Below are 22,283 nucleotides of genomic sequence, written 5' to 3' on the forward strand. Positions count from 1 at the left end.
TAAAATCAAAGTATATAAAATAAGAACCCATAAGGATCTGTAGATTGAAAATGGGTCTAACTTCTTCCTTCAAATCTGGTAAGCTCGAGTATTTACTAAGGGGTCTGTAGCTAGAACAGCTGAGCTCAAAAGGTAAAAATTAAAATATCCAGCTGCTGCCTTGCCAGCCACGTCACAGATTAAAACATGTAGGACTTAAAAACAGGGGGGGGAAAGAAATAACAGGTGTTTCCACCCAATAAAACCACCCGATACTTGAAAAACAGAAATTAGATTGTGGTGGTGGTGGTGTTATTGAATTAATAAATGTTTTTAAAAAGTTTAAGAACTAAATAAAAAGCTAGAAGGCCAAAGGCTAGATTCCTAATTAACAGGAGAAACTCCCCCGTGACACTGGAGGTGAAGTAGCTACTCCCACTCCAAGTCAAGGGGTGTTAAAACCTGTTTAAAAATCTAATTAAAATAACATTTAAAATGAAGAGCTCACAAACTGTGGCGTCTCAGTTGCCAACAAATCAAACTCTGTAAAATGATTCTTGGGTTTCTTTCCTTGTTTCAACCAGTTGAAGCCTTATAATCAACAGGCATTCTAAATAGGCAGTGAAAAACAGCTGGGACGCTCGTCTCCACACGCAAGTATTAAAAGGCTGTACCCTTTGAACAGTAAAAACATTCTAGATAACAAAATTACATACTGAAAGATAAATTGCGATAAATGCACCTTTTATTCTGTGTTGGATTATTTGGGTGTTTTGGGGTGGCTAACACGTTCTTGGCTGCCTTGTTCCCTACGCAAACAGGGTTTATATACACAAGGAGTTTTTGTCTCTCCTTCCTAGGCCATGTCACAGGATATCCCAAACAAAAAAACACTGGATCAGGAGACATCAGGAACTGCACGGTCACCCCTCAGGTGAGTTCTTAAAAACAGCTGGAACCAGGCAGGGCCTGCTACGTATGTGTGCCTGCATGGATCTGCTCAACTAGGCCCAGAATACAGAGATGCTGATGAACTGTGACAGTTCTTCCCAGAGGGTCATGTTAGAAACCAGCCGAAGCATTACAGGTGTACTGAGAGCATGAAAAATCTGGGAACGGGTTGGATGGTTGACCTGGCCAGCTTCTTGTCCTCCTCCACCCCATGCTGTGTTGGTTCTATTTGGTTTTGTTTTTCTGTGATGTCAGTATCTGCCTCCCACGGTGACCAATACGACTGAGCGACTGAGCGCCCTGCGGCAACGCATGCATTCCCACAACCTGACAACTTACATTATCCCCTCCACGGATGCCCACATGGTAAGTCAAAAGTTGTATTCCTTCTGTAACCTAGAATGGCCTTCTGCCCCACTGAAGTAGGGTGACGGAACAACATCCTCCTAGCGTTGTGACTCACATGGGTAATTTATAATGCATCTTGCTGCAAAATGCTGATTTTTTTTCTTTGAATTCCACTTTAGTTTCTCCGTTTTCCTCCAGAATCTTTTTACCCTTCATTCTTCCTCCACTGTTTTCCCAAGCATTTTAATCACTTTTTAAAAGTTTGTTTCTGAGCCAGCTTCCCTTGAGAGTGTGATCATGTAGAAACGGTCTTTAGTTCTCTGCCCCTTCAAACACTGGGCCCTTATCCACATCCCAGTCTGACCTTCAGCCATTTCTCCTCCCCGAGCCCTTCCATTTTCAAAAGGATTTAAAAAAAATATTTGCCCCCATCCCCCATTGTTTCCAATGGGAGCTAATAGGAGATGGGGGCTACAGTTTTGAGGGTCCATAACTTTGGCCCCCCTGAACCAAACTGCACCAAACCTGGGGGGTATCATCAGCACAGTCTCCTGATGAGACCATGAAAGTTTTGAGACTGTGCCTTCAGAAATGTGCCCCCCCCCCAGCCTGCAACCCCAATTCAGCAATGCAGAAAACTCAATGCAGAACAGAGATTTTGGGACAAATTTCTGGGATGTTCCTACATTTGGTGCATTTTTGGATGTATCAGCACCAAAATTTCAGGATATCATCTGGATACTGTCCTGAAGGGACCCCCCCAAGTTTGGTGCAGTTTGATTTAGGGGGTCCAAAGTTATGGGCCCTCAAAAGGGTAGCCCCCATCTCCTTAGCAAAGAATGAAGGATGGGGCACCCCTGGGTTAATTTGACCAGCTTTGTCAGTTTCACATGGAAATTGCAATCTTAACTTTCAGACTGATACAAACCAGCATGATCGATTGGATCAGCTTTGTCAATTTCATATTGCACTACCACTGTAACGTTAGGACAGAGAGTGATTTTGAAACTGCGGGGAATTGCATCAGTAATAGAACGCTGAGGTACTGGGACATTTGATAATATTACTATGAGTAAGTCCTGCATTTAATTGGAATGGTTGAGACACCTTGGAATTGAAAGTTCAAAATGTAACTGTGCAGTAATGCTTGAGCGTCTGTGCAAAAGAATACGTGAGGAGGGTTGTTCTTCTGCAGCACGGATGACTTCCCACCACCATCAGGAATAATATGTTTTCAGCAGTAGTTGAAATAAATGCAACTGAAGAGACGGGGTGGGGGTCGGGGACCAAAATGATTAAGGGAAAGGAGATGTGCAATACACATGCTCTGACTTGTGTATTGGGGAACTCTATGGTGATCTGTGCATGTGGAAAAGGCCCTTCTGTCCCTAGAGTATAGTCTCTTTGCAAAATGAGCATTTCCATTACCAGGAGGTTCTCCAGAGTTTTAGGTGAAGCATATTTAGCATACTAGAAGCTTTTTAAATAGAAAGACCTTAGGGTGCTTCTGAAACTGAAAACAGGTATTTGGTGATTAAACATTTACATGTGCAGTCTTTTAATATCACTATTTTTAAATAGTTGCATTACCTGCCTTGGATTTGGGAGGAGTATATAAACATTGGGTTGTCTTGACTAACCAGCAACCTTCATGAATTTTCCCAGCCACTCTGAGCAAATGTAGAATTTGATATTCCATAGAGAATTCATCATTCTAAGTATTTCAGCTTTTGTTTAGCCCCAGATGGCCCCACAAGATGCCCATAAGGTTGCAAAATTAGGACTGAAAAAATGTGGGCAAGTCTAGAAATTCACTTGCCCGTGGAGGATTTCCTTGAACCTGGCCCATCAGATCCCTTATAGAAGAAGGGCCAATTTGTATATGTTGCAATTGGTACCAGTTGCAGAATTCTTCTCTTTCAACAAATAATTTGGTTCTTTCAACAAATAATTTGGTTGCTTTTCTGTTTCCCAGAGTGAGTACATTGCAGAACGGGACAAGAGGTTATTCTGGATGACAGGTTTCACAGGATCATCAGGTGACTATACTTTCCAGACCTGCCATCTACCTTCCTTGATCTACCTTGGCTTGTTCCCAAGCCTCATGTACCAAGGCTGAATACAACTGCCGTTCCAGAGGAGGAACAGGTCTTAGCAACGGATTTAAATGCCAGGGGCTCTGTCCTGGAACAAGAGCATATCTGAGCATGTAGAGAGTGCCCTTCTGTTTCCATTGCAGAGCTCCCCCACTTCATCCTATGGCTCCGGAGCAAAATGTGGCCCTGTAAAGAAAGAAAAGTGGCTCTTTAAAAAAGAAAATGAACTCTAAGGAGTGAAGGAGGGGACGGAATGCCGGAATAACCAGTCTATGAAGGAACTGGCAAAGATTTCACAAACAGGGAAATGGTAGAAGTGAACAGTTGCCAGTAATTCAAAACTTGCACAGACCATCCGCTAAAATAATCACAAGGGTGCCCCTGTGTATACATATTACTTATAATGTCTTCCATTTCCAAATTAAAGACTGGCCCCAAGCAGTGTTTGGGCTGGGGAAACTCTGTGGATTATTAATCAATACAGTGGAACCTCGGTTTTCATTTATTTCGGGTTTCATCGGTTTCGGTTTTCATCGATTTTTTCAGTGAAAAATTTGTCCCTGTTTTCATCGATTTGCAGTAAGGTGCAGGGGTTTGTGGAGAAAAATAAACCGGACAAAGCTGTTGCGGGCCGTGTCTGCAACTTGTTTAATGACAATGTCTTGCCCCATTTCAGACAAATCTTAAAGAGGCGTCAGAAACAGACCTCTTTGGACAGCTTTCTGCTGCGACATTGGTCCACTGGCTCTGAAGCTGGTCCTAGTGTTATTGTTTGTTACTGTTTACAGCATTAAACACTATGTTTATTCACCAAAAAAAATGTGTTTTTGGTATGTTTTTGGAGTGCCTTGAATGGATTAATTGGATTTACATTGATTCCTATGGAAAAGTTTGCCTCCGTTTTCATCGGTTTCGGTTTTCATCGATTCTTTTCGGACCGATTACCAACGAAAACCAAGGTTCCACTGTATGTCCATTATCAGCAATGTTGTACAATATGCAAATAGGCTTTCTCATGCTGGCTGTTTGCTTCTCTTTTGCCCTGAATGTTGACTGTTTTTACTCTGAAAGGTTGCTGTCCCCTGTTCCATCAGGTAATTACAGCTCACCTTTCCCACCCCAGTATTTTGCAGGCAGAAGACTGGCTTGAACCCAGGCCTGGGCAGCTCCCCATTTTACGGAGCAAACACCCTTGCTGTGTTTCTATTCAAACACTTGGTTTGAGAGCAGCATATTGTGCACTCAGGGGTAAATATCTGTGGACGTAGATCTGAGAATCCTAAGAGTGGCACAGTTCTCAGCTGCATGTGCGCCCCTCCCAGTGTACATGTTTCCTGCAGAAACCACTGGTTTACATATCGCATTTGTGTTTGCTGTCTAAAGCGAGAAGCTGTAAAATGAGTCAGTGAGCACTTAGACTTAGGTGGTTTTCCTGAATGTCACTTAAATCTAGTTTTCTACTTTTGATAACTGTAATTTGAGTGTCAAACTGCCATTGGCTGAAATGGGCATTTTGTTTTAAAAGGGCTCTAATCCACTCTTTGTGACCATTAACAACGGTCCCAAGTGATACACACCCAATTTTTTTTAAAAAAAGAACATTTATCTTATCCGTTATGAAAGTATTGTTTGACTTCTTTGGAAACTGGAATGGATTAGAACCAGGACTCAGCTAGATCGAGCCCCGGATTTTTATTTCCGCAGACTTCAAGTGATAATGAATTAGCCCATTCCTCAAGCCAGGGGTCAGCAACCTGCGGCTCTGGAGCCGCGTGCGGCTCTTTCAGCCTTATACTGCGGCTCCGCGTGGCCTGGAGGTCAGAGGGTAGTGTGAGCATGTCCCTCCAGCCCTCCAGAGCAATGCTGGAAGGAAAGGTGAGTGGAGGGGCCGAACCGGAGGCAGCTCAGTGCTTGAGGGCGCCGCTTTTCGCGTCCCCACCACTCACCTCTCCTTCCAGCGCTGCTCTGGGGGGATGGAGGGACACGGCCACACTGCCCTCCGACCCCTGGATGTCAGAGGGTAGCATGGACGTGTCCCTCCAGAGCAGCCGCCATTCCCCCTCTGCCATCGCTGCAGCCGCCATCCCCCCTCTGCCCCACAGAGCAGGTAGCTGCCTGCTCCATCGGGCAGAGGGGGTTTCCCTGCCCAGCGTGCTGCCTCCCGCAGCACAAGAGCCGGCGGCAACAAGCAGGCCCTACAGAGCAGTGCTGGAAGGAAAGGCGAGTGGAGGGGCTGAACCAGAGGTGGCACCGTGCAGAGCCGCCTCTCCAGCTCAGTAGATCTTCGGGGCCGTGGAAAATGGGTCCAAATGGCTCTTTGGGTGGTAAAGGTTGCCTACCCCTGCTCTAAGCATGTGCAGAGCGCTGTTCCCTCACTAGTGGGTAAACACAGCCAGCAAGCGCATAGCTGAGATGGAGGCTTCCAAACTGAAGGCGTTATCTACCAGTTGTGCATAGATTCCTCTCCTCTTAGAAATTAAGACCTTTTGAACCGTTCTGCCCGCTTGCAATAGGGACTGCGGTTGTCACTCTGCAGAAGGCCGTCCTCTTCACCGACAGTCGCTACTGGGCCCAGGCGGAGCGCCAGATGGACTGCAACTGGGAGCTTCAGAAATCAGGTCAGTCCCCATCTTAAACTGCGCCTTTGCATCAGCTGGCAAGTCCATGTAAAGGGGAAACAACTCTACGACAGCTTGTGGGGAAGTCTTGCTGAGAAACAGGTTGGCCAGCTGCAGAAGGGGCACCTGTACTTTTGGTAGGGGTGTAGAAGCAAGGTTTTTCGGGCAGGTGTGCTGCTTGCCATATTGCAGGGTGGCAGGAGTAAAAGAATGGGATCTTCCCAAATTCTTCTGTCCAGCTGTGTAAGTTACAAAAGCCCTGTCTTCTGCACCAGGGGATCTCATTGACAGGAACAGCTGGACAATTTGCTTTCTACCTTATTACTGCTTTATTCTCAGGCCAGGTTTTGTTCTGCTGGCAGGCTCTCTTGCAGGAAGGACTGACAGGTTGGCTGCCTTGGGGGGGTTGCTGCAGTGTCTTATATAGCTGCCAGGCCGCACCCTCCACAGGTGTTCCAAATGGGGTGGGTGGGGAAGGATTCTCACTCCCTCCCTGTGGCCACAGGTGCAGGCCACAGCTCAGCAGGTCGTGTTCAGGTCTTGTTCTGCTGGCAGGTAAGCAGGCTCTCTTGCAGGTAGGACTGACAGTCTGTTACCCTCGCTGATACCTCCTTTTTCTTGCAGCCTGGATTTCATCTATTGGGGAGTGGTTACTTCAGGAAGTTCCTGCTGGGGAGAACATTGGATTGGATCCCTACCTCATTTCCATTGGTAAGAAGTGCCTCTTGAATGGCATGGGTCCACAGCACAGGTCAACAGCACAGGCCCAGTTAGAGCCGATGCTCACCTTGATAGTATCACCATTTCCTCTGTATCTGCCTTTGTCCCGGAAGATCATGTTGACATATTTGGTTCCATTTCTTTGCTCTTGTCTATGATGGTTCATATCCCACCTTTCCACCAAGAAGTTCAGAGCACCATTACTGGTTATCCCTCCATTTTATACTTACAACAAACCTTGGAGGGAGGCTAAACTGCGAGAAAGAGACTGATTGGGCCTAAGGTTAATTTTATCGGGGTTTGAACTGTGGCTCCCCCAGTCCTAACCTGACAGCCAATACAGAAAAGTCTGGAAGTAGAGTTTGGATTTATACCCCACTTTTCCTCAACTGTAAGGAGTCCCAAAGTGACATACAAACTCCTTTCCTTCCTCTACCCACAACAGACACCTTGTGAGGTAGGTGGGGCTGAGAGAGTTCTGAGAGAACTGTGACTAGCCCAAGGTAACCTAGCAGGTTTCATGTGGAGGAGTGGGGAATCAAACCTGGTTCTCCCAAACAGAGTCTACTGCTGTTAACCACAACACCGCGCTGACCAAGCCAAAATGATGACCCATGCTGGATAATCTCTTGCCCAGAGAATCATGGCATAGCTGGGATGTGACTTTCTGGACTTGCCTGCTTAATAACCTCTTTCAATAGATGACTGGCGAAGCTACAATGAAGCCCTCAAGGATTCGAATAGGATCCTCATCTCCATCGAAGACAACCTAGTAGACCAGGTGTGGGGTGCCCAGAGGCCTCCTCCCCCCACTAGTGAGATCTACCAACTTCCAGACAACTTCACTGGTACGTTCTTATTTCTTGAATGGCTTTTGCTGCTTGCCGTGCTTTATTTTTGGCAGCCAGTACTGGCCTGCTTTCGGGATTATTATTTTTTTGCCATCAAGTCACACACACAAGCCTTTATTGGCATATAAAATGGGACAAAATTTTAAAACAAAACAAGGTTAAGAAATACAGTTAAAATTGCTAAAATTACTAATTTCCAGTATAAAATTTGCAACAGTTTCACAAAAGAGCACATCAGAGCTGTTCAGGAGATTGGGTATCTCATAACACTCATGCCACTGAGAACATTGCAAGAAAATGGAATTCATGTATTTCATGCGTATCTTATTGTATTTAGGGCATAGAAACAAAGAATGGTCAAGTGTTTCAACCGTAGTCCTATCACATGAACAAATTCTTTTAGAACGTTCCATATTCTTAAATCTTCCCTCCAGCAGAGCTGATGGCAGCACATTACATCTTGCAGTAGCCAAGGCTCTCCTCTGGGTGGGGCCATCAAGTCACAGCTGAGTATGGTAAGCCTGTAGATTTCTGCATCACGCCCCTGGTATTCCTTGAAGGTCTCCCATCCAAATACTTTCCAGGGTGGAGGCTGAGAGAGTGGGCCTGGCTCAAGATCACCCAGCAAGTTTCCATGGCAACATGGGATTTGAACTTGGGTTTCCCACATCCTAGTCTGAAACCTTAACCCAGTGGTGGCGAACCTATGGCACGGGTGCCAGAGGTGGCACTCAGAGCCCTCTCTGTGGGCACGCACAAACAAAGTCCCCCCCCCCCCCAATCTAGGCTGGCCTGGGCCGCTGGACTCGATTATTAGCATTAAACCTAAGACCTAGTTTTGGGGAAGCAGTGTAGGTAACCCTGTTAAGCACTGTTAAACCCCACTGATTTTCGTGTAAAGAACTAAAGCACGATCCTTTACCTGGGAGTAAGCTCGGTTGCTGGCAATGGGGCTTGCTTCTGAGTAAACCCTCCTAGGGTCGTGATTCACCCATTGGAAGAGTTGCACAGTTGCTTCAAAGCAAAGCCACCGACTACCACCAAGCTTACTCCCAAGTAACGCACGCCTCGGAGCCAACTGTTTTTTTTCTAAACTAAAACCTCAGTATTCTGGTTAAATTGCCGTGTTGGCACTTTGTGATAAATAAGTGGGTTTTGGGTTGCAATTTGGGCACTTGGTCTCGAAAAGGTTTTCTGTCACTGCCTTAACCACTACACTGGCTCAACCAAGAAGAGGCTGACCTCTAAGTGACAAAGATCAGTTGTTCCCCTGAAGAAAACGCCCACTTTGGAGGATGGATTCTATGGCTTGATACCCCATTGAATCTTCTCCCCTCCCCATATCCCACCTTCCTCAGGCGCCACCCTCAAAATCTCCAGGTGTTCCCCAACCCTGAGCTGGCATCCAGGAAACATCAGATTTCCACATACAATTTTATTTTTTTTAAAAAAATCACTGGCAACACTAAAGAAATACATGAGCCAGTATCTAAAAATGTAGAAAAGAAGAATTTGTATTTATACCCCGCTTTTTTTCCATTTAAGGAGACTCAACGTGGCTTACAAGCTCCTTTCCCTTCCTCTCCCCACAACAGACATCTTGTGAGGTGGGTGGGGCTGAGAGAGTTCTGAGAGAACTGTGACTAGCCCAAGGATTCATGTGGAGGAGTGGGGAAGCAAATCCGGGTCATTGGATAAGAGTCCGCCGCTCTTGTGGAGGAGTGGGGAATCAAATCCACATTAGATTCCACTGCTGTTAACTGCTATACCATGCTGGCTATCCATGCTGTCAGAATTTGACTCCAGCTTCAACTGTTTACAAAAATTGCCTGTGATATCAGCGAGGCGGGACTTCCCTTGAGAGAGCACTCCAGAGCCACTGTGTGTCTTGTTCGTGTCCATCCACCATCCTTCAGTCAGGGGGAACACCCAGAATGGGGCTTTGATGATGGCCTCAGTGTGCCCAGGCAGGTCTACATGCGGACAGATGTCCCTAGAGATCTGGCAGCCTCAGCCCATTTGGGGCTTTGAAGGTAGTGGGGTGTATCCAACCATTGACTCACTTTTCAAAACAGGGACTTATTACAACAACTTTCCCTTCCTGCTGCAGTCCACTGAACCTCCTGAAATGTTGTTCCTGGGGCTCAGCAGATAGTCAACAGTGAGGGCAAAGTGCAGGGTCTACAGTCGTAGAATCTCACTGACCTCTTCTGCAAATTTCAGAGAAATGCTGTGGTTGGACACATATCAGTGAGCAGCACTTGTAACTGGATCCAACTTGTAAATGGATCCAACTGGCCAGCAACCAGTGTTGATGTCACAGAATAAGGCTGACGTGCTCTCAAAAGTTCACTCCTATTGGCCATTCCAAACACTTGGCAATCCCACCCAGAATGTATTATGGTGGTTTAGCCTGAATGATGCTGAAACATGAGTAATGGCTGCCAGATCATAGCTGTCTGGAAAGGGGCGTAGCTCGGTAAACAGCTGAGGCTGATTAAAAGCATTCCTGGCTGCAGCATCCCTGCAGGAGAAGCAGAAATGCTGCCAAACTGTAGATCTGGGTTTTCCGAGGAAGTTCAGTCCCATTTGACAGATAGACAGCACACATGAAGCCAGTCACACACAGAGACAGTTCAGTCATGTTTCTGACCCAGATTATTTCTATCTAGGGTGTTGTGGGTTTTCCGAGTTGCATTGCCATGTTCCAGTAGCATTCTCTCCTGACATTTTGCCTGCATCTGTGGCTGGCATCTTCAGAGGATCCTCTGAAGATGCCAGCCACAGATGCAGGCGAAATGTCAGGAGAGAATGCTACTGGAACACGCCATACAACCCGGGAAACCCACAACACCCTGGTGATTCTGGCCGTGAAAGCCTTCGACAATACTATTTCTGTCTAGCTTGGATCAAGCAAAGCAGATGCTTGAATTTACTTCTTGTTAAATTGGCCTTGAATGCACCCCTGCAAACGAGTTACCTTTCCATTTGGCACATGAAAGAGATCCAGGTATTTCCCAGGGAGCTCAGAGCAGCACACCCATGCCCATTATGCATGGAGTGCTTTCTGTAGTGGTGCTCCTAGTCACGTGGTCCCTTTGCAGTGGGGTCTCATTGCATTTCCCTGTTTAAACGTGAGGAGGAGCCCCACTGTCTGCCACGCTCGTGGCTTCCTACCTTCACTCAAAAGGCAAGGTATTACCCTTTAAAGGTAATATTGATATTGCTTATATATCGATATTGTTGAGGCTGTTTTTCTGTTGCTTTTACATTTTAGAGAAGAGTCAGCCATAGATCCCTGAGGGGGAACAGTCTCCTCACCCTCCTCTCAGGGATCTACGGCCAACTTTTCCCTAAAAATGCAAGAGCAACAAAAAGCAGCCTCAGCAATATCCATATTGGAAATATCGCTGTTACCTTTAAAGGGCTTTAAAGAAACAAAACAGGAAAGCTTCATCTTGCCTTTTTGATGCAGTGACCTGGAAGGAGGGAAACCCTGCAGCGAGAGGGAAACCTCTTGTGGTTTCCCCGCTCTCACAAACTGTGGGGTGGTCAGGATCTCCAGTGATGCAACTCTGGGCCTTTCCCCACTTACCTTAAGCCCCACGCTACTCTCCTCAAGTAGCGCGGGGTCCCCAGGCACTCCCCACGACAGGGGCGGCGACAGCACAGCCGCCCCGACGCTGCCGCTGTCGCGCCCCCTCAGCGCGCGGCATCCCTGGCGCTCTTGTAAATGGCACCTTTTGATGACCCCGGGGGACACCCGGGCGCGCGCTGCATAGGGGGGATCGTGGAGAGTGGGGAAACGCCCTCTAATGGCATCAGTACAAGAATCTCTGCCTCGCAGGAACCATATGCTTGCTTGAAGGCAGAATACCAGCATATAATCAACCCTAGTTCTCCTCCCATTCTGACTTCACAATGACCCTGTGGAGTAGATTTTCCTGAAAAAAAGTGGCTGTTCCAAGACCAGTTTATGGCGGAATGGGGATTTGAACCAAGATCTCCGGGATCCTGATATGACACTCTGACTGCACTGGCTCCTTGTGACAGTCAAAAACATATGATCCTCTCCCCTAATCTACTTTGCCTCTGCCTGCACTTTAACAGTGCTTTTATCAGATCCAGATTAGATCCCTGCTGTTTGTTTTTAAATCTCTTTGATTCCTACCTTCTTATATCTTGCATATCTTGTCTTTTTAGTTGCCCGGTTGTTGTCTCCTCTCTGCTAGTACGTTCCACTTGACCAGACATCAGGTTACCTCCTGTTTTATGGCTTTCTCCCTCACTGTATCTTTCCTCAATAATTCATGGCCTCTCCACAGCGATCTCTCTCCCTCATTACAAATGCTGAAGCTGCCTCGGAATCCTGGGCCCCGTTTTGCATGGAGCGCTTCCCCTGACACTCCTAGCCCTGTCGTGCCTTTGCAGGGGGGTCCCCTTGTGTTTTCTTGTTTTCGTGTGATGAAGTGCCCCGCTGCCTGCTGCGTGGCTTGCCTGCCCCCACTTTCGGGTTCTTCCTTCACCCAGCGCTACACTGAAGATTGCCAGCTTTTTAAAAAAATGAGCTCTTTAAATGCAATATCAACATTACTTATATCAATATTGTTCAGGCTGCTATAATTTTTGTTTTTCTAGGGAAATGCTGGCTGTCGATCCTGCAAGGAGTGGGAAGGAGAAGGTGCTCCCCCCCCCCCACTCCTCAAAGCGATCGAAAGCCGGCATTTCTTAAAAAAAACAAAAACAATGTTAGCGACCTACACAATATCAATATAAAGAACAGCGATAATACATTTCAAAAAAAGCGCTGGTAATCTTCAATGTTGCGTTGGGAGGGGAGCAACCCAAAAGGAGTGAAACCCCAAAGCTAGGGGAAACACAGGGGGTTTCCCACTCTCCGGGCTTCCAAGATCCTTGGTGCCTTAAGTGGGATCACATCAGTTCAGAAATCTCTGCCCCAGAGGAAACTTACCCTTGCTGAAGGGAAGAGCACCAGTGAATAATCAGCCCTGGTCTCTTCTTGTGAGCTTTTAACCTCAAATCCCTCTTTCTCCTTCTCCTTTTCGACAGCCAGCATGGTGTAGTGGTTAAGAGCAGGTGGATTCTAATCTGGAGAACTGGGTTTGATGCCCCATTCCTTCACCTGACTGGCAGAGGCTTACCTGGTGAACCAGATCCGTTTCTGCACTCCTACATTCCTGCTGGGTGATCTTGGGCTAGTCACAGTTCTCTCAGAACTCTCTCAGCCCCACCTACCTCACAGGGTGACTGTTGTGGGGAGAGGAAGGGAAAGGAGCTTGTAAGCCACCTTATATATATATATAATAGAATTACATAAGATCTAGATTTAAAGAGAAGAAAAAGAAGAATAGGTTTTTACACCTCACTTTTCTCTACCTTTAAAAAAATCTCAAAGCAACATACAGTTGCTTTCCCTTCCCAAAACAGACATCTTGTGAAGCAGGTGGGGCTGAGAGAGTCCTGAGAGAACTGTGACTGGCTCAAGGTCCCCCAGCATGTGGAGGAGTGGGGAAACAAATCCGGTTCACCAGATTAGAGTTTGTTGCTCATGTGGAGAGGAATAGGGAATCAAACCCAGTTCTCCATATCAGAGTCCACTGCTCTTAACTATTATATAATGACTAGAAGAGCAGATAGAATGGTATCGATTGCAGAAGCTAACCAGCATCTGTACTTGGAAGGGAGACCACCAAGGAAACTCTGTACAGGAAGGCAATAGCAAACCCCCTCGAAACCCCCTTGCTGGGGTCACCATAAGTCAGCTGCAACTTGAAGGAACTTTACACATGCTTAAATAATGGCTATGATCCCATGGAAGATTTCCTCAAGCAGAAGGGAGGGCAATTTTGACTAAGTCTCCCTTTCTGCTGCAAGCCTCCAACCCTCCCATGCTGCTCCTGGAGTCCCCTGTCTGTCACCCAAGCGTAGCACATCAAGGGGCTTTTTGGAGGAGGGAGGCGAGAAGGAGGCACTTTGCGAATGTAATACTCTTCTGTCTGCAGAAATCTTCCCTGGGAATCAACTAAATCTAATTATTCCATCATCTGTCCTCTGGGATCAACATGGCAGCCGTTGTCCACATGGGAGGCAAGGGGGAGAAAACCACACAAGGGGCTCTCACCTATTGGACTCTCCTTTCCCCGTTACCTTCTTTTACCTCGTTCAGGAAGCACCTGGCAGGAGAAGGTGTCCAATATCCTGAACCAGATGGAGGATCATCTCAAGAAACCCACTGCAGTCTTGCTGTCTGGCCTTGAGGAAGTGGCCTGTAAGTATTATTTTGAACTCTCTTATGGCTGTGAGGCTATTAATAGTAGGTTGATAGTGACTGTAGCTCAGTGGCAAAGTGCAAGGTGTGAGTGCAGGAGATCTCAAATTGAATCAGATCATCCCTTCCAGAGGCTGTGGCAAGGATGCAGCCGCTGCACCGGTCCTTGGGTGGGAAACGGATGCACGCAGGCGCAGACTGCCACGCACGCCGGTGCACCTCCTGCTAGACTGCTTCAAGTTCTGCGCGCTACTGCTGAGAGGAGGGCGTAACTAAGGCAAAAATCACGTGGCAAAATCACCAATTAGTAACCCCCTCTCAGCACACACAAATAATTAGTAACCTACTCTCAGGAACCTGTGAGAACCTGCTGGATCCCACCTCTGCCTAAATCCAATGCTCTGTTTTCGTCAGACGTATCCCTCATACTTCCAAGCGTGTCACTGCATCTTGAGAACCTAAAAATGTTTTTTTTAATGAATACTGGGACTTTAAGTACATGTTATCACACTGAGCAGCCATATCTCCCTCAAGGTAAAAGTAGCTTGGAGGAAGGCTATTTGGAGATGGGAAAGGAAGGGTGAAAATGTGCCATGTCTCCCACCCAGCATGGTTTTCCAGTAGAGACTGCAGCTCTTAGCAATTGTCTTCAAGTAAGAAAGAACTGTTGTGAAAAAAACTATATGTAATTAAGAGTATGTCATTTTTGAGCATGACATTCTTCAAGCAGTCAAGATCCAAATCTTAGGATATTCAAAGGTCCAATCTTGCCAGTTCATGCCCTTTTGTTTCGCTCTGTTCCTCCTAAGCTCACTGATTAATAGGTTCCCTGTCTCCTACTCCAGTATCGGGGCCTTTTTCACGTGGCCCCTTATGTCTGCAACCGCCTCCCTTTGCAACCACCTAACATGTGAAATGTGTTTATTTCCACAGGGCTCTTCAATCTCCGAGGAGATGACATCCCTCACACACCTGTCTTCTATGCTTACGCGCTTCTTACTAGGTGGAATATCAGGTACGCCATCTTAACGATTTGGCTCCCATTATAAAAGGATAAAACAGAAAACTCTTTGCATGTGCTCAGAGGAATTTGATTATTACTACTCTCTTTGTATATGCCAGGACTGGGCACAGATTCAAGTAAAGTGCTGCCATCAAACAGGAATCAGGTTTTTTTTTTAATCATGCTGTTAGAATTTAATAGACCCATGGGTTATTATGGGTCTATGAACAGCTACTGTCTGTGATAGCCAAGTGAAACCTCCACATTCAGAGGCAGGATCCTTCTAAGGACCTGGCGCTGAGAACAAAATGAAGCAAACGCCATTGACAGCATGTCTGGATGAAGCTTTGAAACAAGATGAAGTTGTGGCTGATCTAGCAATACGATTCTTGCATGCACAGTGTGGAAATGGGTCACTTGTGAAATTGCTGATCTAAGGGGGAAAAAATGGGGGGGGGGGGAAGCTGTTTTTCAGTCTCCTGTATGTCAAAGCTGATATGTCTTCCATTAAAACTACAGATGCAGAATCAATCAATCACCTTTATTGGGCATAAGTTAAAATTTAAAAACAGGAATAACCAAAATAAGATCCAAGTCAAAGTGACTAATGTTTTAACAAAGCCAGAACTAAAAACTTTGCTACATCTTCAGTCAGTTTAGGGTGCGGTCATTAGGAAGTATCTGAGTCTTGGCCCTATCAGAGGGGACAAAATTCATAAGAGGGTTAGTAGATTATTTACGTAAATCAAGGTGCTATACAACGCAGTGCAATAGAACATGTTTCAGACAAAGTCGAGGAGCCTTTCATGTGAGGGGATGCGGAGGTATCTTCCTCAAGTTATTGCTGTGGGGAGGATATTAAACCGAGCCTGAATGAAGTCACGTCTTAAAACTGGGGATGTGAGATTAAGAAAATAGTCTGATAAAGATCCACGGGGTGACCAAGGAACCCCAAAGGTCAATGGTGAACATGGTCTATTGCTGTGAGATAACAAAATGTGTGTTTTTTTAATATCAAATGTTCTTTGTTTTATTGTTTGAAGGATTTGGGCCTTGCCTTGATTTGTAAAGGAATCCAAAGAGAAATCTAAGGTCTTAACTTGATTAAGTATTTTAGAGTCCCAGTTAGAGTGATAGGAGTCATTTAAGCTGTGCCGCATGCAGAATCATAAAAACCAATTCATAGGTCACTTGTTCTTGAAGAAAAGACCCTGACCTAATTCAATGGGTCTTTATAGTTGCTTGTTTCAAAACAAGGGTATCAAGCTCTGGCCCTCCAGATGTTCATGGACTACGATTCCCATCAGCCCCTGGGGCTGATGGGAATCATAATTCATGAACATCTGGAGGGTCAGAGTTGGACACCCCTGGTTTAAAACATTCCCCAAAGGGAGAATTTAAAAACTGCCCACTGGATGGTCATGCATATTTCAGTTCATTTAAAGCCAAGACTGCTTAGAAGGGAGGCAATTTTTTTTAAAGTACATTCTCAATAGCGGCCTGGTGGCGAACCTATGGCACTCCAGATGTTCATGAACTACAATTCCCATCAGCCCCTGCCAGCATGGCCAATTGGGAATTGTAGTCCATGAACATCTGGAGTGCCATAGGTTTGCCACCATGGGACTAGGATCTTGAAGAATCAGGTTCAAATTCCAACTCTGCCATGGAAGCTTGCAGGGTGACTTTGGGCCGGTCACATGCTCTCAGCATAGCCAATCTCTCAGGGTTTTTTGTGAGGATAAAATGGAAGGAAGGAGAAGAGGTAGAGTCTTATCAATTTCCATGAATTTCAAATAAATGGATGTATGACAATCAATCGTCATTTTATTGTTGAAGGCTTTCATGGCCGGATTCAACTGGTTCTGGTGGGTAGTGAATTAAGAGCAGGTGCATTCTAATCTGAAGGAACTGGGTTTGATCCCCCGTCTGAGCTGTGGAGGCTTATCTGGGGAATTCAGATTAGCCTGTGCACTCCCACACATGCCAGCTGGGTGACCTTGGGCTAGTCACAGCTTCTCGGAGCTCTCTCAACCCCACCTACCTCACAGGGTGTTTGTTGTGAGGGGGGAAGGGCAAGGAGATTGTCAGCCCCTTTGAGTCTCCTACAGGAGAGAAAGGGGGGATATAAATCCAAACTCTTCTTCTTCTTCTTTTCTACACTCACCGGAACCAGTTGTCATTTTTTTTCCGTTTACAACTTTGCTTAAAAAGAGGGGTCCTTCAAACGCAGAATAAGCCCCGTTCCATTTAAGCGTTCTGATCTCCTTTGCTTTGTCCTCAGCCTCTTTGTGGATCCCTCTCGGCTGAACGAAAAGGCTCTCCAGTCTCTGACATCCCAGTGCCCGAGGGCCTCGTGCGTTCAGGTGGAAAGCTATGACCAAGCAAGTGCCCGAGTGGCATCTTATGCCCAACAGGACCCTGTTTTAATTTGGATCGGAAGAGAGTACACTACTCTGGGGTTGTATCGGCACATCCCTCAGGTAAGAAAGAACACAGAATGAGAGACTGCCACGTGGGGAAGCGAAGCATTGCGATGGAGAAAGACCCTCTTGACGAGGCTTCCGCTTTTTACTCCCAACAGGAGAAACTCCTGGAAGAAAACTACTCTCCTGTCATGATAACCAAAGCAGCCAAGAACTCCAGGGAGCAGGAAATGCTGAAAGCCGCTCACGTAGGTGCAACTATAGCAATTAGACTGGTAAATCGGGGAGACCCAGGTTCAAATTCCGTCTCGCTGAGTGACCTCAGCCAATCACTCTCACTCAGCCTAACCTACCTCGCAAGGCTGTGGCAGCTGAGGAAGTTGTCCCTTGCTGCCGTGAGCACCTTGGAAGGAGGGCAAGTTAGAGCATGTGAGTCTAAACAGGGCGTTGTTAATTTTATACTGTGGCAAACGGGGATCAGCCTTCCTGGAAGCCACACCCTGAACTCTGCGGGCCTTCACCTTTGATCCCGAATGTGCAGGAGAGAACTTCTATTGCTCTCTTGAGAATCTCATTCTCTATTTATTGCAAGCGCAGGTGTTAAGCCCAGTTTTTGACAGAATAGGGCATGGAGTAGCTGGATTTTGAATGGGGAAGAGTGTGTATGTAAATGTGCGCAGGTGTAAAGGGTAGTCAAGTTGCAACTGACCTACGGTGACCCCAGCAAAGAGCTTTCAAGGCAAGTAAGAAGCAGAGGTGGTTTGCCATTGCCTTCCTCTGCAGAGGCTTCCTTGGTGGTTTCCCTTCCAAGTACTGGCCCAGCTTAGCTTCTGATATCTGGCAAGACTCGGGCTTTATTATGCCATCTTCCCTCCTGTGTGTGTAAATACACACACACACACACACACACACACAGAGTTCACACGCATACAAACACAGCAGTAATTACCCACGCTGTTGCGTTTGGTGCAACTTCACAGTCTTTGTGGCTAAATCTTGGGGGTGAAAACGGCTCCTGGGTCGAAGCCTCAGTGAACAAGGGGCGTTTCCCCACTCTCCGTGATCCCCCCTATGCCGCACGCTGCTTTCAGTGCATGGCATCCCTTGAGTGCGCCGAGGGCATCCCCTTTAACGACCCATCGCTCTGGCGCGGCGGGTCATCACAAGCGCGCCGTTTACGCAAGTAGCGCCAGGGATGCAGCAGCGGCTACGGGGGGCGTGACAGCGGCAGCGTCGTGGCGGCTGCGCTGTCACCGCCCCTGTCGTCGGGAGTGTCGAGGGACCCCGCGCTACTTGAGGAGAGTAGTGCGGGGCTTAAGGTAAGTGGGGAAAGGCCCAAGGGCTCAAATTTTGCCTTTATGCCTAGTAAGATCAGTCAGGGCATCATGAAGGCTGAAATGAAAGCCTAACACTTGGTTCAAACTGGGCTGATTCAGCTGGCCCTCCTAGCGCCATCTCACAAACTGACCCCGGTGATAATCTGTTATCTCTTCTCTGTGTTGGGCTGTCCTAGATACGAGACGCTGTAGCCGTGATCCGATATTTGGCCTGGCTGCAAAAGAACGTCCCCACCGGTTCTGTGAATGAAGTCTCCGGCGCACGCTATGTGGATCGGTTGCGTGGGTCAGTCGAAAGAAGACAGTCTCTTTGAGTTGTGTTTACACACATTTGGGAAAGAAAAGGGACAATTGGAAGAAAAGGCCAGGGGACTAAAATTCTGGAGCACAGAAATTAGACTTGAACGGGTGTAGTGTAATGCCTGGGAAGCAGAGGTGAGATCCAGCAGGTTCTCACCAGTTCCCGGGAGTGGGTTACTAACTATTTGTGTGTGCCGAGAGGGGGTTACTAATTGGGTCCGCTTTTCCATTAGAAATTCCATTAGCTCCAAAAATCATAAAGTCCTGTTGTTTCCTATGTGGCTGGTTAGCGAAGGTAGAAAACAGGATAATTCTCCCTGTTGGGCTGTTTTAAAAACATGTTTTAGAAATATGGTAAAGTTCCTTGTTTAAGGAAAGTATCCTTCTTCTGATTTCTAGAAACAAAATTTAAGTATTTGAAAGTATTAAGTATTTGAACGGAGCTGGCGGTCGTTACCAGAGGAGAAGATTGATAGTTGTTTCTGTTTGGCAGTAGAAATAGGACTTATATGATGAATTTAAAATTATGGACAAGAAAAGATACCAGCTGGAAATTAGGGCACTTTGCGGTAGAGTAGAAATTATTAATGCCCCGCCCCCGGAATGCCCGGCCACGCCCCGTCGTGCCACGCCCAGCCCCATTGGCGTTACGCCATTGTTTGAATCCCACCACCATTGGAACCTGTTACTAAAAGTTTTGGATCCCACCACTGCTGGGAAGTGTGTGAGCAGAGTTCTTGGTTCAGATCTTTCCTTGATTCAGCCATAAGGAAGGGATTTTTCTCTCAGTCCCCAATCAGCAGTGTGAGGTTGTTAATGCTGAACGGCCTCACGAGGTTGCTGTAAGGCTCACTGAGGTAGTGTACGAAGTCAGACCTTTATGCCAAGGAAACTTAACTATGATTTCATATGATTTCTGAACTAAATCTGTTCATGAACGAGATATGGGAACAATTGCTTTGCAAACCATGGCTTGCTCTAATTACGGTATGATATCGTTTTTGAATTAGCATACTGTAGTTACTGCTATCATCCCATATCTGTAATTGCAGAGCAGATGGAAATTGAAAGCAGACCAAACAGCACATGGTTTGCTTGCATGCGTGGAACTTCAACCATGATTTAGACTCTAAGGCTCATTCCGCACATGCAGAATAATGCACTTTCAAACTTCTCTCAGTGCTCTTTGAAGCTGTGCGGAATAGCAAAATCCACTTGCAAACAGTTGTGAAAGTGGTTTGAAAATGCATTATTTTGCGTGTGCGGAAGGGGCCTAAGTTATGGTTAATGCAAACCATGGTTTGGTATGATGTTTAAAATGAAGCCAATGAACAATGCGCTCAAGATGATTACGACTTCCTGGAGAGGTAGCTGTGTCAGTCTGTTGCAGCCCAAACAAGATTGTCTTGTGTCACCTTAAAGTCTGACAAAGGTAATGCAGCATAAGCTTTTCAGGAATAGAACCCACTTCGTCAGATGCGTGAAGCGGTTCCTTGCGTGTGTATGTGTGGGCATGCACAAACCTCGAACAAAAGCCAAAAGGTCAATCGATGCAAGTGATAACATGTCATGGAATTATCACAGGACAACAAATGAAAACAAAATCCAATCAAATCCAGACAAGCTTTTGAGCTTTTTCTCCTTTCCTCCACAGGGAGGAGCTGTACTGCCATGGGACCAGCTTTGAGACCATCTCTGCCAGTGGTTTGAATGCAGCTTTGGCCCACTACAGGTATCAGGAGGTGGGGTTGGCAGCATAAATATGCCGAGCTAAAGGCAGAGAAGAATTCTCTGCTCCCTTGGAGGGAGGAAACACATCAAAGGTTATATAAATTGACCCGTTAGAGAAAGTCTAACTCCAGTGTAACATCTTTTATCAGATTCAATTAAAATGCCACAAAGCAGGGACACTTTAGGCTGAATGTTCATTATAAAGGGAGGGAGGGAGAAAAGTCTGCAGTTTGTAAACAGACGGAGTACAGGAGATGTCACGGAGACTTAATTAGGTTAAGCCACTGCAAGCTGCACAGAGCATCTCCACAGTGGCCATGAAAACAAACGGAACAAAGCCTCTCTGGCAGCTCTTCGTGAAGTGGTTAAGAGTGGCGGACTCTAATCTGGAGAACTGGGTTTGATTCCTTGCTCCTTCACATGAGCGGCAGACTCTTTATCCGGTGAACTGAGTTTGTTTTCCTGCTCATACACATGAAGCCTGTTGGGTGACCTTGGTCTAATCACATTTTCCTCAGCAGCAGTAGTGGGATCCAAAAATTTTAGTAACAGGTTCCCATGGTGGTGGGATTCAAACTGTGGCGTAGCGCCAATGGGGCTGGGGGGGCATTCCGGGGGGGCATTCCTGGGTGGGACTGTGGCAAGGATGCAGCCACTGCGCCGGTCCTTGGGCGGGAAACAAATGCACGCAAGCACAGGCTGCCATGCATGCCGGTGCACCTCCTGCTAGACTGCTTCAAGTTCTGCCCACTACTGCTGAGAGGAGGGGCGTAACTAAGGCAAAAATCACGTGGCAAAATCACCAATTAGTAACCCCCTCTCGGCACACACAAATAATTAGTAACCTACTCTCGGGAACCTGTGAGAACCTGCTGGATCCCACCTCTGCTCAGCACTCTCTCAGCCCCAGCTACCTCACAAGGTGTCTGTTGCAGGGAGAGGAGTTTGTAAGCTCCTTACAAGAATTAAAAGTGGGGGTATAAATCCAAAGACTTCTTCTGACCAGCAAGGGCCTTCATTTGGAGGTAGTTTTACACTCAGCAGAAGAGCAAGGGTACCCTTCCTTCTTCCAGAGGGGCCCAGCCACCTCCTGTTTCCTCACATCCCCTATACAAACTGTTTACAGACTCATTTGGCTACAGTCTGTGTGAATGTGGCCTAAGAAATCCATGGGAAGAGGCCCAGCCTAAAAGTTGTGTGCTGCCCGCTACAAAGGAAAATGCAAAATGCATACTGTTCACAATCAAGGGCTCAGAGGAAAAGAAACCGAATCTTAAAAATCCTAGAGCCCAGATATAGACTACAGTTTGGGCATTTGGATTCCTGTGCTTGGGGGTTACCGGCTAGCTTCCCACATTTTGGATAATGCACTTTCAGTGTACTTTTACTGATCGTTTTCAAGTGGGTTTTCCCATTTCACACAGGGAACTCTTCAGAGGTGGGATCCAGCAGGTTCTCACAGGTTCCCGAGAGTAGGTTACTAATTATTTGTGTGTGCCGAGAGGGGATTACGAATTGGTGATTTTGCCACGTGATTTTTGCCTTAGTTACGCCCCTCCTCTCAGCAGTAAGCTGCCAAGAGAACTTGAAGCAGTCTAGCCGGAGGTGCACTGGCGTGCCTGGCAACCTGCTTC

At 46.6% G+C, this 22,283-nt stretch overlaps 1 protein-coding gene across 2 annotated transcripts in view; it reads left to right on the forward strand.

Annotated features, from left to right (window-relative positions):
- XPNPEP2 (X-prolyl aminopeptidase 2) overlaps positions 1-22,283 on the forward strand; it is a 48,309-nt gene that overhangs the window by 9,505 nt on the left and 16,521 nt on the right. For both annotated transcript variants that reach the window (XM_048515134.1, XM_048515133.1), the window contains exons 3-14: positions 840-913; positions 1,186-1,296; positions 3,254-3,317; positions 5,888-5,992; positions 6,617-6,703; positions 7,414-7,560; positions 13,751-13,852; positions 14,786-14,867; positions 17,140-17,338; positions 17,440-17,529; positions 18,795-18,904; positions 20,573-20,650. In XM_048515134.1, coding sequence (XP_048371091.1) covers positions 840-913; positions 1,186-1,296; positions 3,254-3,317; positions 5,888-5,992; positions 6,617-6,703; positions 7,414-7,560; positions 13,751-13,852; positions 14,786-14,867; positions 17,140-17,338; positions 17,440-17,529; positions 18,795-18,904; positions 20,573-20,650 — 1,249 coding nt within the window. The remainder of the gene's footprint in view (positions 1-839; positions 914-1,185; positions 1,297-3,253; positions 3,318-5,887; positions 5,993-6,616; positions 6,704-7,413; positions 7,561-13,750; positions 13,853-14,785; positions 14,868-17,139; positions 17,339-17,439; positions 17,530-18,794; positions 18,905-20,572; positions 20,651-22,283) is intronic.

This window comes from Sphaerodactylus townsendi, linkage group LG13 (genome assembly GCF_021028975.2).
Source record: "Sphaerodactylus townsendi isolate TG3544 linkage group LG13, MPM_Stown_v2.3, whole genome shotgun sequence".
NCBI lineage: Eukaryota > Metazoa > Chordata > Lepidosauria > Squamata > Sphaerodactylidae > Sphaerodactylus > Sphaerodactylus townsendi.